This window comes from Epinephelus moara, chromosome 24 (assembly GCF_006386435.1).
Source record: "Epinephelus moara isolate mb chromosome 24, YSFRI_EMoa_1.0, whole genome shotgun sequence".
Lineage (NCBI taxonomy): Eukaryota > Metazoa > Chordata > Actinopteri > Perciformes > Serranidae > Epinephelus > Epinephelus moara.
This window is the reverse complement of record NC_065529.1, coordinates 20,948,656-20,966,464: the sequence shown is the minus strand read 5'-3', so window position 1 is coordinate 20,966,464 and position 17,809 is coordinate 20,948,656. Positions and strand designations below refer to the sequence as shown.

General features: G+C 40.3%; 1 protein-coding gene across 2 annotated transcripts in view; it reads right to left on the bottom strand.

Annotated features, from left to right (window-relative positions):
• The window catches only part of LOC126385688 (vitamin D3 receptor B), a 33,637-nt gene that overhangs the window by 12,473 nt on the left and 3,355 nt on the right, over window positions 1–17,809 (bottom strand). For both annotated transcript variants that reach the window (XM_050037558.1, XM_050037557.1), the window contains exons 3-6: window positions 4,445–4,592; window positions 2,705–2,835; window positions 1,299–1,495; window positions 94–193 (exon numbers count right to left, since the gene is read on the bottom strand). In XM_050037558.1, coding sequence (XP_049893515.1) covers window positions 94–193; window positions 1,299–1,495; window positions 2,705–2,835; window positions 4,445–4,590 — 574 coding nt within the window. In that variant the 5' untranslated portion in view covers window positions 4,591–4,592. The remainder of the gene's footprint in view (window positions 1–93; window positions 194–1,298; window positions 1,496–2,704; window positions 2,836–4,444; window positions 4,593–17,809) is intronic.

The window sequence follows — 17,809 nt, the reverse complement described above, 5'->3', positions numbered from 1 at the left end:
AGGAATGTGCAGGACAAACTGTTTTTTCTGTAACCTTGAACAGTCACTGTTATCACCTCATTTTGAGGAAAGTCTCCACACCGTGTCTCTTACCTGGAGAGTGACTGAAGGAGTCAGAGGACGCATCAGAGAGAGAGTGGAGAGAGGCAGCTCTACTGGCGCTACGCGTCACTGGGCCCTCGCGCACAGGAGGCTGGGCAGGAGAAAAGGACACACATAAAGACACTGGAGGATTTTCAAGTAAGTCCAGTCACCAAAAATAAAAACCATTTCATGTGATCTTGGAATATTTTACATTTATGCATTAAAATAAAAGCGTTTCACAATCTCACACACAGCTGGTCAATTTGTGTTCAGAATTCTGAAAAATACAGAATGTACAGTTTTGTTAAATATCTGCTGAAACAATGGGATGGAGTTACTCAACTTGAGCATGGCTGAGATGGAAATCTGATATAGAATAGTCAGCACCACTACAGGTTAGATGACTGAAAATATAGAGGTGTTTCGGATGATCACACACAGTTTCGGAGGAAAAATGGGCCACTGGCTTTTGTACGTAAACATTACAAAACATAACTGTTGTTGATGGGCAGTGGGACAAAACTGAAGCAGAGGGAAATTCCGATGTGCGTAAACAACACTGATGTGGTGTGAGTGTGCTGATAAGGTAAATACCCCTGTGAAAGTGACAAACTGCCAGTCTAAGGCCCAATCCCATTTTTAAGTTATTAACCCTACCCCTTGTTTTCGAGTTCCATCTTGCCCTTCAGAACAAGATTACAAGGGGTAGTAGGTCAAATCTCCCCCTAAGAAATAGAACAACCCTTCAAGACCCTGAAACATCATCAGTAGTTGACGATGCAGGCATTCATGTAAACAGACGGGACGATCCTTTTGTAATTTTAAAATTTTAAAATCTTTATTAATTCAATAAATACATTTGTTGGTGTCTTTTGTTGCCATCTTTCCATTGATTTCTCACAACACTGATGTGTGCCCCTGAGGGAACTGTATTAGAGGGCCATGTAGCCCTGACACATCGACCGAACCCCTCTATCCCAGCAAGGATCCAGACACCCTACCCCTACAAGTGTACGCACAAAACCAAGGGGTGAGGCTAAGTTGCAGGGGCAAGGAGTATATTGGGATTGGCTGTAAGCAGTATAATTGCTAATATTGCTCTAACAGAGCTGAAACTGTATCGCAACAATATCAGCTGTACTTCTATTTTGTTATTAAGTCCCATGAAATTTGTAAATAGAAATAAATCTGGATAACTATATAAAGACACAAACCCTGAAGCGGCAGAAGTCAGAGTAGGAGTCGTCATATGTTTTGTGGTGCGCCTCCACCAGCGTGGCGATGACCTGACTCTGTTCCTCACTGAGCCGGGGCCGCCGCGCCTCCTTCTCTGCTTCACGCTGCGCTTCCTCATCCTTCCTCCGTTGAATCAGGTCCTTCTTCCTCTGCACTTCCTCATCTGTCAGAATGACTGAGGGTGCAATTATAATGAGACAAAGAGGGAACGAGAGTGTTAGAACTGTAAACACACATGGGAAAATACAACTTTAAAAAAAAAAAACATGCTTGGAGAACACAGTTTTCACATAAGCAAAAAAACAGGTGGTGTACTTGTGTTTTACATTGTGATGACAGCTATGTCAATGTGGTGTTGGGTGGTGGTGGGGGGGTTGTTATTCTCTGGAGGAAGAGAATGGGAGGGGACGGTCCATATGGAGACCCCTGCTGCAATGAACAAGTGAACGCATTGTCTTTGTTCTGTTCGCTCCTTGTTGTTGTAACCACTGAATTAGCTCACAGAGAGAGAGAGAGGGAGCGAGAGCCGGAGAGAGAGAGAGAGAGAGAGAGAGAGAGAGAGAGAGAGCTGGGTCTCAACAACATGCTGCTGTTTTTGCAACAGCAACGCCACTGGCTCCTCTCCGCGTACAGTAAATCGCAGTGTCGGTGCCACTGCTCTTGTGGTGTTCCCAGAAACACTGAGGGGAAAGAACATTCAGCTGGAAGTGAGAGAGGCCTTTGCTTAAAAGAGGCCTGGGGACAATATCCGGATATATCAGGAGAAAACAAGAAAAAAAGAATGTACCTGCTATTTGCAGACCGTGAAAATAAACAAGACTGTGAGGAAAGAAGAGGCCTCACTAGATTGTACATAACAGCAGGTGTTTAAACTTCAGATGGAGTATACTTACTCCATACAATGTGGGGAGGCTCCACTCGTTCAAACAGAACATGTCAACATGCTAATGGGGGCAAAGACCCAGAGATACTTGACCTCAGTCCAAATATTACATAATATATACAAGGGACAGTAGGCCCCCAAATCTACAAGCAGCAGTTGTGTAAATCTTACTATCCATACAAAAAAAGAAACAAGAACTGTGGACTAAATGTAATTTATACGCAGTATATCACTGTCTAATTTGTGTAAGTGGGAGGGTGGTGTTGGATGAGTCCAGGACATAGTTTTGATCCACGTTCAACAGTGCTGGGCAACCACAAACACAGAAACTTAGAAACTTACATAACATAATGCTTTGTACAATCTAACATGATCATTTATTGCAAGCACACCGCATCTAACCCAAAAGAGTTACTCCACATTTAGCTACATGCCCTAAATCACTAGGTGTAGCGTTAAGAGTGTTGCTCTGAAGACATATGGGTCACCTGTCATACTTACACTCTTTCATCATGCCAATGTCCACACAGCGTTTGAGCCTGCATGCCTGGCAGTGGCGCCTGTTGTCCTTGGTGATGGTGCAACTGCCGTTAAAGGGACACGTGAAGGTGGCCTTGCGCTTCATACTGCGCCTAAATAAATTGTATACATTTTACAGTCTGTTAAAATACACACACATGTAGCAGCTTATAAACACACCGAAGTATAATTCAAAAATAAATCACTGAAGTTATTAAGAAAAGAGTGTGTGTGTATGTGTGTGTCTGAACATGTTTGTCACTACGTTGATAGCTGTGAGCTTTGGGCAAACAATCTGAATGATTAAAAAAAAAAAAAAAAAAGAGGCACTGTAGCACCTCTGACAGTGCCGTGCACAAACAATAATCACGGTGGAACTGGATAAATATTTTTGTGCTTCAAGCCCGGGACTGTGAGTGAACAGCATAAATATGGATGTGTGCCAAGGAATCCAGGGGTAAAAGATGAGTCTTGCCAAACAGTGACGCAAAGCGTAGTGATTTAGTCAATGAGGGACAGTATGTCTGATCATTTATACACAGATGTGAGCAAAAACACACAGTGAAGCATGCATGGGGAGAGTTCAAACACGGGCCAGCTGAGAGACGAGGAAGAAGATTATTAAACATCCGTCTTTTTCATCCTCTCCCTTTAAACACCAACGCTGCCTAAAGGAACAGACGTAAATGGGCGGATACATCAAACACAAACAAGCTCGCTCAATCATGACTCGCTCTAGTTTTGTCTTTGGTCAAATTGGAAACTCGTGTGTATCAATAGCCGTCTTTACACAGCCTGTTCAAGGTGGGAATGTTGTGCTGTTATTCCGCCGCCTATGGCTGCACCTAACTCTTATTTACATTGTCGATTAAATGGTGATCAGAGTTTTCCACAGCCCAAGATGATGTCCTCAAATGTCTTTTTTTGTCCTCAACCCAAAGACACTCAGTTCACTGTCACAGACGAGTAATGAAACCAGAAAATATTCACATTTAAGAGGCTGGAAATAGAGATGTTTGTTTTGTTTTTCACCTAAAAAATATTACTCAAACTGCTTTATCATTCATTCATTCATCTTCTAACCGCTTCATCCTCTTGAGGGTTGCGGGGGGGCTGGAGCCCATCCCAGCTGACATTGGGCTAGAGGCAGGGTACACCCTGGACAGGTCTGTGTGTGACTGCCACCACACTAGACTACAACGCTGCTGTATTACTCGTCACGCCTCATAATGCTGGCGCTGTTTGGTTCAGTGCAAAAAGCAAAGCCGGCGAGATGGCAGATCGTCTGTACAGCATTATTGCAGAATTTCTGTTTAAAAAGACCTAATGATCCGGCAGCAGCCAAGGCATTAACTACAGGTCCGAGCTCATTTGTATTCTCTAGTTGCTGCTGGGCATTAGTGCAAATTCGGATGTTGTCAGTGGTTTTGTGTGTGTTCTTATGTAACTGTGGGTGGTAATTACATTTAATGTGCGTGTGTGTGTGTGCATGTGTGGGTGGCCATTATATATGCAAGTTCAGACCTGTGTTTGTATGCTAATGTGTACATGTGTCAATAACTTTGCAGTCAATATGCATGGCTTCGTTTTTCAGCAGGGTGATATGAGCAACCGTGCTGCTACACGAGGCCTGCTCAGTCTGGTTGTGTGTGCATGCACTGAATATGTCAATCTTTGTCGACTTAACGGCAGAGCCGTTACATTACATATGCATTTGTGTACCTGAAAAAACCCTTGCAGCCCTCACAGGTCATGGCGTTGAAGTGGAAGCCGGTGGCTTTGTCGCCACACACGCCGCAGATCCGCGGCACGTTCCTATCGAACTCATCAGGGGCCAGAGTGGACGTACTCACAACTGTGGACTCCATCACTACACAGAGAGGGGGTTAAATGGAGAAAGACAAATTACAGAGAGGAAAAAGAGAAATGAAATCAGCTCCTGGTTGTACAAACTGTTCACTTGCTCAATAACTTTGCCACTAATCAGGACTAAACGAGAAAAAAAGAGAGAAAAAACATGAATTGGGCTGCCAACTTCTAACATCTGAAATAAATTTAAGGATATTATATTAAATTATAATCTGTTCAGTGTTGCACCTCACAAGATATATGAGAAGAGAATAATAAAAGTCATTTAAATAGAACTACCACAATATTGTTGATTAGGTGATACTATTTCAACCATCATCTGTTTTTTTTCTTACAAAGTTGCTGTAAAAACTAGACACCAAATGAGACACGTTTCTTTTCACCTTGTCTCCAAGTCAACCAAACAGTGTCCCTTTGCTTCAGGACATATTCACGTCCCCAGTCTCCCTATTGGAAGTGAACTCCAGTGTTTTTGTCCAGGGGTGAGGAACTGGAGCCATATGAATCAAATGGAAAAACTCTTGTTCCACTCCAAAATGCTGGATCTGGGTTACATTTGATTACATAGTGCTGCGAGTATCTATTTCACTTAACGGCCTCGTGAGAGGGAGGAAAAAAAAAAAAAAAAAAAAAGGCATGTCACCGCAAGGCTAGCATCCTCATAAACAAACAATCACTGTCCTTTTCACAAAGCTCCTTTCTTACTCTCTTCTTTGCTTCCACTGCAGAGTGAAAGCGAAGCAAATGATGGAAGGAGATGGAGGGCTGAGGGAGGGGAGGGTAACTAAACCTCAACAAACCTCAACAAACTCACAAATCAACAGCCAATGAGGTAAGGGCCCAGCTGAATAATTTAAAATGTTTTGACACATCACTCCATCACTCACATCTAATTAAAAACCACGGGCCCTGCGAAAAGTCTCATATACTCCTGTAAATGCAACAACTGTATTCTCATGCATGTTGTTTTGCCTGTTGAGCCCAACCGTGAATATGAACAGTATGCCTTTAAAACAATTTATGTCTCCGGCCAGCAGGACATGTAGTCCCTGTTAAAACAAAAGGTCACAAGAAGAAAGGAAACAGAGGATCTTTTCAATTCCTCACTGCTGCGGGCATCATGGACAACAGTGACTCAAGCCTCTACAGTATGTTGACATCTTGTATCTCAGCACCACATGCTTCAACTGGGAACATCTGACACGATGACTGCTGCGGTTAACAGCGAAACAGTAAATATGCACATGACTGGAAGGAGCAATAACTGACAGCAAATATTTGTGGAAGGAAGTCTGCAAACAGGTTAAACTGAACTCCGATAAACAACAGACCACAGGGGTTGATGGGAAATCACATCAGATTATTAGTGACATCACTGGGCTCCTGAAACACTGAGCTCTAACCAGCTGATGTGACAAAACTCACACTGTACGGACGAAAAAGAGAACAGATGTAGTGGGTTAAATCTACACTGCCTGGCAAATATACCATTTTATTTGCTCTCGGTGCAACATTTACTGTCACAACACTTTTGTTTTGTTATGATAACTAAGTGGTCTCCAGTGACAGAATAGGATAGGCTGTGTCCTAAACTTCTCTACTTGTCTCAGTGCACAACACGTGTTTCTTTCTGCCACCCACCGACTCACACTGTGCAGAGGTAAAGTACACATGTTCAGTCAAAGGTCCTTCAGAACATACACGACAACGAAAGCTGCTGTAATCAATAATCATATTACACAAATTTGTTGTCTTAACAAAACAATATGGTTGATCACATCAGCACTGCCACCACACTTCATCCAGGTAATCTAATATAAATGGGCACAGGTTTTACATTTCAAGCATTCACACTCCATGTAGCCTACACAACTGGAGGTGTAAATCACAAGTTTCATTATGATATGGTATTATATAAATTTTCTAGACAACAATACAAAATGTGCTGTTTTAAAAAAGTCTGCCATGATATGATTTCGATTCAATTATTGCATTATTCAATTATAATTCAGGGGCCTGCAATCGATATGAGACGATATCAGTAAATATCCTTGTTGTCTTAGTCTTGGCTGCTTGCCATCGTCTGCCTGGTGCTAGGCAGCCAGCGCTGTTTGAATGTTTAGAAAGGAGGTGTACTTGGACTGACTTAGTGACAAACGTGCCATGAAACTTTCAAAATAAAGGAGTATGAAACATGACTATATGTATCGATGTTGCCGCTTTGCATTGATGATATTGGTTCACTGATCACTGAGTCAATATATCAATCCAGACAACTCCAGACTTGTACTGTTACACCCCATGGCCGAGACCTTGAGGCTCTTATAGTTCGTAAGAAAGCACTGAAAATTAAAAAGCTTGAACAGAATATTTCTAAATAGTCATAGAAAATTACTTTTTTCTGCTTTTTGGTTTTGATCAAACCTCCTGGGCAGGGGTGTCAAGGTTCTTTAATGAAAATTAAATGCGGAAAAACAACTTCTCTGTAAGGCCAGTCACTCACTTAATGACATGACTGCCAATATGTCTGTAAAGAAATTAGTTTTCAGAATCAGCCAGGACATGGGAGGCTGGCAATCACGCATCCGTCTTTGGTTTTTGAATATGTAATTATGCGATTTTTAATCACCTTATATTTAAGTAATTAAGATACTATGCATGTTAAATGTCAGCTTAATAATAAAAAGTGACATGTGAAGAATGTTTAAAAGCTTTACAGTAAAAATTACAAAATCCTTTGTAGTTTGTGCAACTAAATTTGCCTGGCATTGTATTTTAAACACATGTCCGTGCACATGCAAGTAAACACACCAGAACATGTGCAGCGTTGCGCAATATGTAGCACTAACCTGCGCAAAAATATGCATTGTCATTATTTTGACAGACATTACCATTGCGGTATTACTTGCAATTTTAGTGGCAATGGTTTGTTTTTTTTGTTTTTTTAATGAAAATGCACAAAGTGATAAAGATGGAATTTTTGATGGGGTCTGTGACAAACAAACTTCAATCATGGAAAATGATCAGTATGGTCTCTGTAGCACTGCATTGCGTCATTTATTATGATATATTGTGACACGTTTAACCTTGTGAAAACAGCACTTCGCCATATTGCGATTTTTGTAATATTTTGATTACCTGTGCAGCCCTTGTTCTGGTTCTGACTGAAAAAGCAGTATTCAAATATCACGAATGCAACAAATATTAAAAAATCTATTTACTTTGGAGTGAATGTTTTGCTGATTGCTGTCCCTGTTATTCATGTTAAAAAGTAGTAGCTACTGATTACAATCAAAGGCCAAGAATTGGTTGCCAACTTCCCAAAACGGTTGCTAATGGCAACTTGGCAGCCATTTCTGTCAAGCCCCACATTAAGTCTTGCAGCCCCCTTGAGTTGTTGCAATCTGTGCTCCCAACCTCATCTGGGATGTCTGTTAAAACATGATTACTTTGGTGGCTTTGTAGCATGAGTAGTTGTACAAGCTGGCCCATAAAGACAGAAATCACAGTCAGGTAATGTGAGAGGTCCTCGCGACAAGAAGAAGTCTGGTAGTCTTTTGGAGACGTTTGGAGAGGTGACATCTTATCAACATACAGAGTACATCTATGACCCGACAGATGAAACGCAGCGTCTACAGCTGGTGTAAATATAATAAGTCCTTTGGCATAGCAGCAAAATCATTATTGCTATCATGTAATGTAATGTTACACAATACTGACCAGTATAAATGGCACAGTCCTCTGCAAGGCATAAAGTCTGTTCTACAGCATGTAGGCAATCTAATCCCAGCAGGCATTCACACTCATCACTCACAGCAAACCAACAGGGAAAACACCCATTTACCTTACCATATCATCAACTGATCAGTGAAGTCAGTCCTCTGTGATTGCATTCAGCCCTGACAGGCCATTACACTAAATGCACAGTAGTATTGAGAGAGTGCTAAATAATGCACGAGGTTATTAGACCAGATCTGTACTCATTCCAGTGTTGGGCACGCAAAGCCAGGGAACAGGTTTTGAGCTTGAGGCTTCTACTGAACGCCTCACTCTTGAATGATACTACACTGCATATTGTGTGTACGTTGTCGTTCGGCAGCATCAATCAAATCTGCCATTGCGGTAATAATGCGAGATATTACTCATGTCTCATGTGTTACACTGGCATAAAGCCATAAAGATAAAACAGTAACTGTGATATCTGATTAGCTCACAGGGTTGAGTCCTGCTCCTTGACGGGCAAACAAGTATGGATTCCTTACCGTCAGGTATAATTAAAGTGCTTGGAGATTGTAACTGGACTTTTTACCAATTAGAGAATCAGTGCCGTGTTGTTTTCAACAGTGCATTGCAGCATGAGGGACACTAATACAGACTGACTGTATTAGTTTAATAACTTGGAGTTCAACAACTTTTGGAGCAACTGCTGAACTCCGATCTGTTGGAAGTAAGAACGGCTCAGGTGGTAAACAGATTTGTTGCTCCCCACAAACAGCAGCAGCATATTTTTGCCAGACATATGATGTTAAGAACACACTGAGCATACAGAGACACAGTGAGACACGTGCTGTGCGGCAGAAGAGGTTTGAGAATAGGGATGGGAATTCATAAGATTTTATTTATTCCAATGCCATTATCGATTCTGCTTATTCGATTTTTATTGATTCCTGATTAATTTGTGTGTGTGAAAAAATCGGCCTACACAGGTTTTCAGCATCAGCGCAGTGTTTCTACAGTGTAGAAACAGAGTGGAGGAAAAGGCACGCACGGTATTATCTAAAATGGATGAAATGAGAAAATATGTTTGTACTGCATTCCTTTTCATGTAGGTTTTCTTAGTCGAAGAAAACATCTGCTAAGTCGGCCTGCATGACATTAATGTTATTAAACCATAAGATATTTATCCTTGGTAACGGATGTGCTGCTCGGTTGGGAAGCAGTGGCACATGTGCACACAGTGTCATATACATGGCATTCCTGGAATTTAAACCAATGTTGACAGAGTAGATATTTCACCATATGACTTTAAATGATCATTTTATGGACATTAGAAGAGGTAGTGTTGTCGTCTTTCTTCCTGAAATGAAGCCATGCTTTGGACCATTTTTCCGGCACATACGTACGAGTTTGACGTCACACTTTTGAGTGACTGTCAGAAAAAAATATGCCGTCATCTATAAAAGGAACTGATACGCTCCGAGGCACTCATTGGACAATTTGGAACTGGTTTTCGATTCCCATCCCTATTTAAAAAATTTCTATAGATGTTTGCTATCTCTCTCTCTCTGTCTCTTCTCTCCAGTACATCCCTGTCAACCCAACTTGCCAAACCAAGAAACATCCACCAGTTTTGGTAAGTTAATTAAAAGAGGAAGGTAACCTGTTATATCGACAATTACAGCAATCAAATTACTGCTTAAAAATACCTACTCTGAAATATGGTAACAAACAACAACAGAAGAGTACTCCACAACTCAATGAAAGCATGAGAAAACCTAAGTGCTGGAAATAAATAGAACTGCATTGTAAAAAGGTCCTGTTTAATGGCTTTAGGGTGTCATTTTTTAGCTGTTTACCATGAAACATAATGCTGGCTGAGACTTAACACTGGAAAAAAATGAACCTGATTAATAATAAACCCACTAAAACTAGGGGAAACAAGGCAAAAGTCATTTTTGGTATCATATGACCTTCGAACTATGCATGAGTTTGCAACTGTTTATGTCGACATTTGCTTTAACAATATTTAATAAATTGATTTGAACTTGTCTCTATTTGCTAGATATTTCAACATGGTTATGCACTAAAAACAAACAAAAATAACACTAAAACACAAAGTAGCTGTGGCTGTTTTTGCTGCTTTGGAGATGGACATCTAGCCATTCTTTTTAAGTCCCTTTCTGCACAGACATGTTTCTGTTCCAACATCTAATCAACCACAAAATGGCTGCACAACAGTTATTTACAAAGAAATAACTGATGACTCTATTGTTGTCTCGGCATCTCAAACAAAGCAGTAATCTTTTTAATCTTTCATCTGTCTAATGAGGTTACACTTTAGAATCAAGGAATATTAAAAATATGACTGAAGTTTCTGGACTTAGTTTTTGCATTTTTTGATTGAATTTTTAGATTACTTCTAACATTGGATTTTTGGTTGTCATTCAATTATTACTTTTTCCTTTTCTACTCATTTGTGTTTTACTTCCATTAGAAAACATTTTAAGCAATGTTTATTGTTTTATAATATATATCATGACTAATCTTGGGACATCAAATTAACTTTTTAAGAAATAGTTTCATCAACTTGTTTCTTTTAGATATTTTGATTGATGATAAACTCTTGATTGATGAAAACAGGTTGGTTGAGTCTGCCAAAAAGTCACTAAATCTCCTTGGATTGTGAGGGGGAAAAGGACATTTTGTACATATTAAGTGTTTCTTTCCTTTTTATTATAGCTTAATTTACACTTAATTTGTCTGACTGTATTATTGTATGGGCAAGTACAGTTCCAATTTATTTGGGCAAAATATTGCTGCTGCAAAGAGTCGATCAGATTACTAACTTTTTGCAAAGTCGTTGTACCAAGCGTTACACTTAAATTGTAGCTGTTATTATCAACTATTTTTGACATCCGCATTCCTCAAACCTGGAAATTTGTCTTTACAGTGAAATACAAGATATATGTACGCTATAATTTTAGACATTATTTTGATAATAATATACACTTTTATAACTACCCAACTATGCAGGCTAAGAATGCTCATCTTCCCTATGGTCAGTTTTCTATCACATTTCACTGAGTTACCTTTTGAAATGAAAACACACATTTAATGGTTTCTTCTGTGTTGCTGTCTATGTACAAAAAGAGACTCAGAAATGCCCTGCAGTCTAACACATTAATTAAAAGAAAATTATCACCTTGTTTGTTGTTGTAAATATGGCAATTATTCTTGTTTTGGCACATTTTCTTCTCATTTTTAACTATACTTCTACACTTATGTAAAACTTTTTGAACACCGTTATATAAAACGTACTGGTGATTTTGTATGCTACCTTTTGTGTGTCCTTTAGTTGTGTGTGTTTTTAATATAAGCCATTACAGGTTTATAGCTGTTGTTATTGATTGTGACATTTATCTGTGTCAAAGTGTATAAATGGACAAGGAGGATAAAACCTGAACAATCATAGTCTGTGAATAATGTGATGTGACAGTTGCACGTATTTCATGTGAAGTGGAGAGCCACTCAGGGTAATTAAGGTAGCTCATCTCAGCCACATGACTAGTGCGAGTAGGAATGAGCTTACACCAGCTGAAAGAGACAAATCTCTTGAACAAGAACTTCTACCTAAGCGTTATGGCTGCTGCACCGGTTTATGTAAAATACTCAGAGTCTCAGCGTCTGGAGTGTTTATGAATGTGTGGTAACATTTAGCAGTGGCAACAGTGAACATGAGCGATTTTACAGCTTTGTGTTAAACCACTGCATGCTGGTTAATCATGGTACCATTGAATTCTGTTCGCACTCAAATGTTTTTGCAGCAGCACAATGTCCTTTGAAATCTTCTTACAATGTTACTGAGCACGTCACATGATAGGCATGTTTTTACCCTGCTTATGCATCCGTTACACCCCACCACACTTTAGGCATGGGACGTCATGAGAATTTCACGTCATGATTACCCTGGTCATAACAATTGCCAATCACATAAATATCCCGATAATCATAAAAGCATGCTTCAACTGTTAAAATGGCACTAAAACATACTGGAATCACTTTACTTCAAGAACAACTACTTTATTGCATCACAGATGGGACACACACCTTTTTTTGAAATACAGTCTTAAAAAGCCAGGCTCTTCAGCTATTTGAAATGGCATCTTATCTTTCAATATAAATTATGCCAATGCTTGATAAAGAGCTTTTGCATCTTTTGAGCATAGGCAGCCTGTTTTTGCAAAGTTTCTTTAAATATCAGTTGCTCAACAGTCCCTTCCGAACTTGAAATTAAGCTGTTTTAGCTGAGACAGTTGCTCTGACACAGCCTCTGATTGGTCAACAGACTCATCATTAGCGGCTAGCCGGCGGGCTAACAACAACAGCTGTTATTATAATGGAAAATGGATACTCTTTAAGTGTAGGATTTATCATTATAGATTTATTTTACAGTATTTATTAGTATATAAGTCCCCAAAAAGACATAGTAGTTCATGGCTGGATTACAAAACTTCTGAAAGGGATACACTCACACCAGAGCCCTTGTTGGAACAGCACCATGGCTAAGGTTAGCTTCTAAATCAAACAAAGCAAGTCTCTCACATGCAGAGCTCCAGAGATATTTAAAATTAGTAATGTTATGTCGTTTATGACATCAAGACCCAAGAGTTAACTTCGAGTGTCCAGTGTGTCAGATTTCTCTCATCATTTACGTTCAATGCTTGGTGGTGAGACAAACTCGTGCAGACAGCTTAGCTGGAAAAGCTCCGCTTCAGCGGTACAGTGCACGGTTTATTTTCTGATAACGTTACATTAGACGTCACATTTATTTTCACCTGCATGATTGGACAACTGCATGAGGGATTCAACTTGCCAAAACACAGAGTTTACTTGGTCCAGGCAAAATTAATATTGAACCCTGACTCTTTGTGTGCTGCAGGACACAATATTCATGATTATCCCGATAATGGAAATCCACCAACATCAACTTATTGTGAGTGTTTTTTTTTTTTTAATCACAATCCGCCATAAACTCATATCATCCCATCCCAATAACATATAGTTCCTATGACCCCTCATCTATTACCCTCTGCATGGCCGCTTGCAGTCAGAGGGGGACGAAGTGCCAGCCTGCAGCAGAGAGCAGCGACAGTACTGTAGGAGGTGAGAGGGATGCCGGGAGAAGCAGGCCAGAGAAGGGTGGGGCGGAGGGCACGCTGGAGAGATGGGAGTAAAAAACAGATAGAGATATATACATAGATACAGCGAGTAGGGGAGGGGTGACCTCTTTGTCACAGTGACTTTCTGTGTCACAAGGCATACCCTGCTGGCTGTTTTGGATGCGGGAGAGAAATAGTACGAGGAGCAGCGGCCCACAGAGAAGCAATCAACACACAAACAGCCTGATTCTGTTATCTAGAAAGACGGCTAAAAATAAGCAGTCATAAGCCACTTCAATTACTGGCTAAATATAAATAAACGTCTCATCTCTGACAGCGTCTCATCTTGAGAAGTATCAGGAGAAAAGACTATTTGCTATTCATGAAGCACGTTTTTAGTATGATTTATCTCTGTTGGTTGTTGCTTTACTCCCATTTTTAAAACCTAGGAGCAGATTTTTTTTTGTGCGTGGGTGAATACTTGTCCATGTGACCATGAAAAAACTGTTGGCTGGCCGACTGAATTGCATGTATGACAAAGACTGGTGTTTAATTTTAATGCAAGTCTCTTTTATCCTTTGACACTTCTAGGTTCAAGAATACAGATGGATCAGATGATACCACACGTGACAACCACCACACCCCCCTGCTCAACCAATGGGTAACTGAGTGCTGCAGGAGTGAGTCATAAAGCACGGAAATGAGTTAGCATTTTTGCATTTCCAGTTCCCTCATCTCAGAGTCAATGTTTTCTTTTTAATGGGTTTTTGGTTAGATGTCTGGATGTAAGTCTGTAGTTAAAACAAGATGAAGAGACTTTCACGTTTTGACGTTTGTCTATGACAAAAAATATGTCTGGTAATACCTCACTTGTGAATTGTGAAGCTTCTGTGCATCTTTAAAAAGGCGGTGCTTTCAGGCGGCTAAATGAGACGACAGAAGTTGTCAGGGACATTAAGTGTCATCACACCAAACGTGGTAACTCATCTACTCACTACTCCACCTTTACAGTATTGTTGTATACTCACACTCTAACTCAAACTTTACAGCTTGTATATTTATTGATTTATGGTATTTTCCAATTGTAGTTAAGCTTAGTGGTGCTGACACTGAAGTCATGCAACTGTGGTGTGGTGGTGACACTTCAAAAATCATATGTCTGATTTGTTAAAGGCACAGTCCGTGCATCGGATGACCCTACCTATACCTATCATATCTGCTTTGACATTGTTTGACATGCATGGAGGTGTGTTAAATTTGTTCTTTTGCTGTTATTATGCTACTGATTTTGTTTTTGTTATGTTTGTAGTATCTTGTGAGCCCATGCAGGCTGGGCACCTCTTGGTGCATGACACTCTCCCTATTGACCTTACTGTGAAAGTGGTGTTCATTTGTGAAGATTATTTAGATGAACAAAACGTGTAAGTGTCAGAAACGTTTGTTGGCCACGGTGTATATTTTCAGTGATAATCCATGCAAAAATCCTACCGAGCCTACCGAGACAAAACAAAAACATGTCATCCCTGCAGCAATCTATGACAATTATAACCACGACAATTATTTGGTTTTGGGTTCTTTTAATGGATGTTAGACTAATCTGATGATTACTTTCTCATTTGGACCTCAAAATGTCAGGAAATTAGGAAAAATTACCATTTCCTGAAGTCTAAATGTCTTGTTTTGTCCGACCAACAGTCTAAACCCCAAAAACATTGAATTATAATCATACAAAACTTTAAAAAATATATAAAAAGTAAAAGTATATATTTGAGCATATTTGACTTAGACCAATCAATACTCAACATAATTTAGTTTTTGTCTATGAACTGCTCAATTAAGTGATTGTCATTTCAGCTCTAGTAAACGCATTGAGAATATGACTGATTCTTCACAGATAAACTTTGTGAGAAGAATTGATCACATGGTGTAAAATAAGCACCTTCTGCTCCACAACGGAATAACCCATACATGTAATTGACTTCTGGACTCTATCACTTAAATCAAGAGATGAAAGGAAAGGAGAGGAAAGGAAAGGAAAGGAAAGGAAAAGTGAGTGTACTGTAAGCCTGGGGTTTGGGAGTCTGAGTGACACAGCGGCAGTGGTCGATGAGCAAGAGATGAGGCCTGCTGTAATTATGCGCGGCACCGCAAACTGACTCTAGCTTGTCATTTTAACTGGGTGGTGAAAGCTGCAAAATGAAGACATTACCCTAATTTTGGTGGTGTAGTTGGAGGAGAGGACAGGGAGTTTCCTTTTCTTTTTACCCGACAAACTAGCTGAGGGAGAACAAGTGCTACTTAGCATGCAGTGGAGCAGTGACTCATCTTTTCCTCCTTTGATTTATTCACATCATGGCTGAAATGACACGCATGTGTCTCATAATCCAGGGGACTGACGTTAGACCTGGTCCCAGGTTGGATTTAAAGACAGGACACTGTCTGCAGAAGCCTTAATGGTAAACATTCGATAGGTCATCAATTCTGAAGATTAATGGTCGCGTTCTCTTTGTGGTCTGGATTTAATTAAGATCAACATGTTTGAAAAACCACTCATCATAACAGAATATCTTTAATAACCAGAGCCTAACCTACTCTAAATAAAATGTTGAGTGATTAAATATTTATTACTCAACACCTGGCCAATTTTTAACTTTGGCGGAGTTAAAGGAAACAAAGTTTGCATAAAACCACACTACCTGTGTCTCATTTATCAGTGGAAATTGTTTGCACCACCTGCACCCCAGTGTCCCGAATGCATACGTCTATCTTGCACCTTCTAATTAATTGACATTAGATGCCAATTGGTGCAAAATTAAGTCTTGACTACAGATGGTGTGAACCTGAGGGACAGAGAGTAGAGACGTTAAGTGCTAATATGAGAAATAGTAACACTTCATGCCGATGATGTTGCACAATGAGCATGGTTCTTAAAATATGGTAATTCGCAAATCTGTAATATTACTGCTGCAGCTTGAGCTGCTGTGAGATATTCATACAGGGATAAGTGCCAAGGTGGACCATGGCAGGAGTCCAATGCCACTCATAAGGTAGCTTATTTCTTTCTGTTCTACTCGCCATTTCATTTCAGGCTGCACCATTGTCCAAGTATGTGATTACCAAACAGGAAAGTGGCCATTGGTTTTCTTTGTCAGGTGCCCTGCTACTTACAGAGAAGACATAAGCGAGACCTCAACTGTAAAAAGAGATTTGGACGGCAGCCCAGATGTTAGATTAACTTTCATCAAAGTCAATATTAAGTGATTATAAAACCCACCCTCCACCAACGCCCACCATCTAACAAAACTAATTAAGTGGTGCCATTAGTGCCTGGGCGTTGAAATGAAATGTGATTGAGGACGGGGGCAAGATATAACAAAGTGGGTAAAGAGGAGGATCCAGACATGCATTTCAAGGAGAGATCATTTTTAACTGCACACAGACGTGCAGAAGAGAAAAGGGGAAAGCGGGAAATAAAAAACCTCTGGCATCACGTCCCAAGAATGTCAGCAATGAGCTTACAGACCACATCCCAACACATAAGAGTCAGAGTCGGAATCACATCCAGACCTATAACAGCACTGGAGGAAAAGAGAGGGATTGCTGTGGAACGCCTGAGTGGGAGAAGGAGGCCCTGTCTGACAGTCCAATGAGCATCCTCCGTCTACATCACATGACGCAATCCCACAAATGGTTCTGAAATTGTTCCATGCTGCCAAAAGTTTCTCTTAAAGGGGGAAAAAAAAAAGAGAGTGAGAGAGTGGGAGAAAGATTTAAAGGAGGAAAGAGAGAGAGGGAGAAGACAGGGAGAACTTGTGGAGAGGGTTGGAGGGAGAAGGGAGAAAGCATAAGGCGATGTGTTTTACTGCATACCTCGGGCTGGGTCACTACGAGTACAGAAGAGACATAAAACAAATCAGATCTGGAATGACCCGGGCTGCAGAGAGAGCTGGGCTACAATGGAAATACATGGGCTTGTGTTTCACACATACAAGTACATCTAAGCCCACCATAATGGCAGAGAAGAGGGTGAAAATGGAAATTTAAAAGAGGAAGGAGGTGGAGATAAAGAAAACAAGTGCCATTAAAGAAAACACGATCTGGAATTTGTAAGAAGGAAAGTTTAATTTGATTCAGCTTGGTGTTTAGACACTGCCTAAGAAAAAAAACAACAATACGTGGAGAGAGCAGATAGGGGAGAGAGAACAATGGACAAAAAGAGACAATGTGGAGCTAACAGCAACAAAGTAGACGAACCGAGTCTGTTATGCAGCTAAACAACTGGCTGAGCAGACTAGTCAAGTCCTGTCCCTTTGCTTCCCTCTCTCTTTCTCGTTCTCCC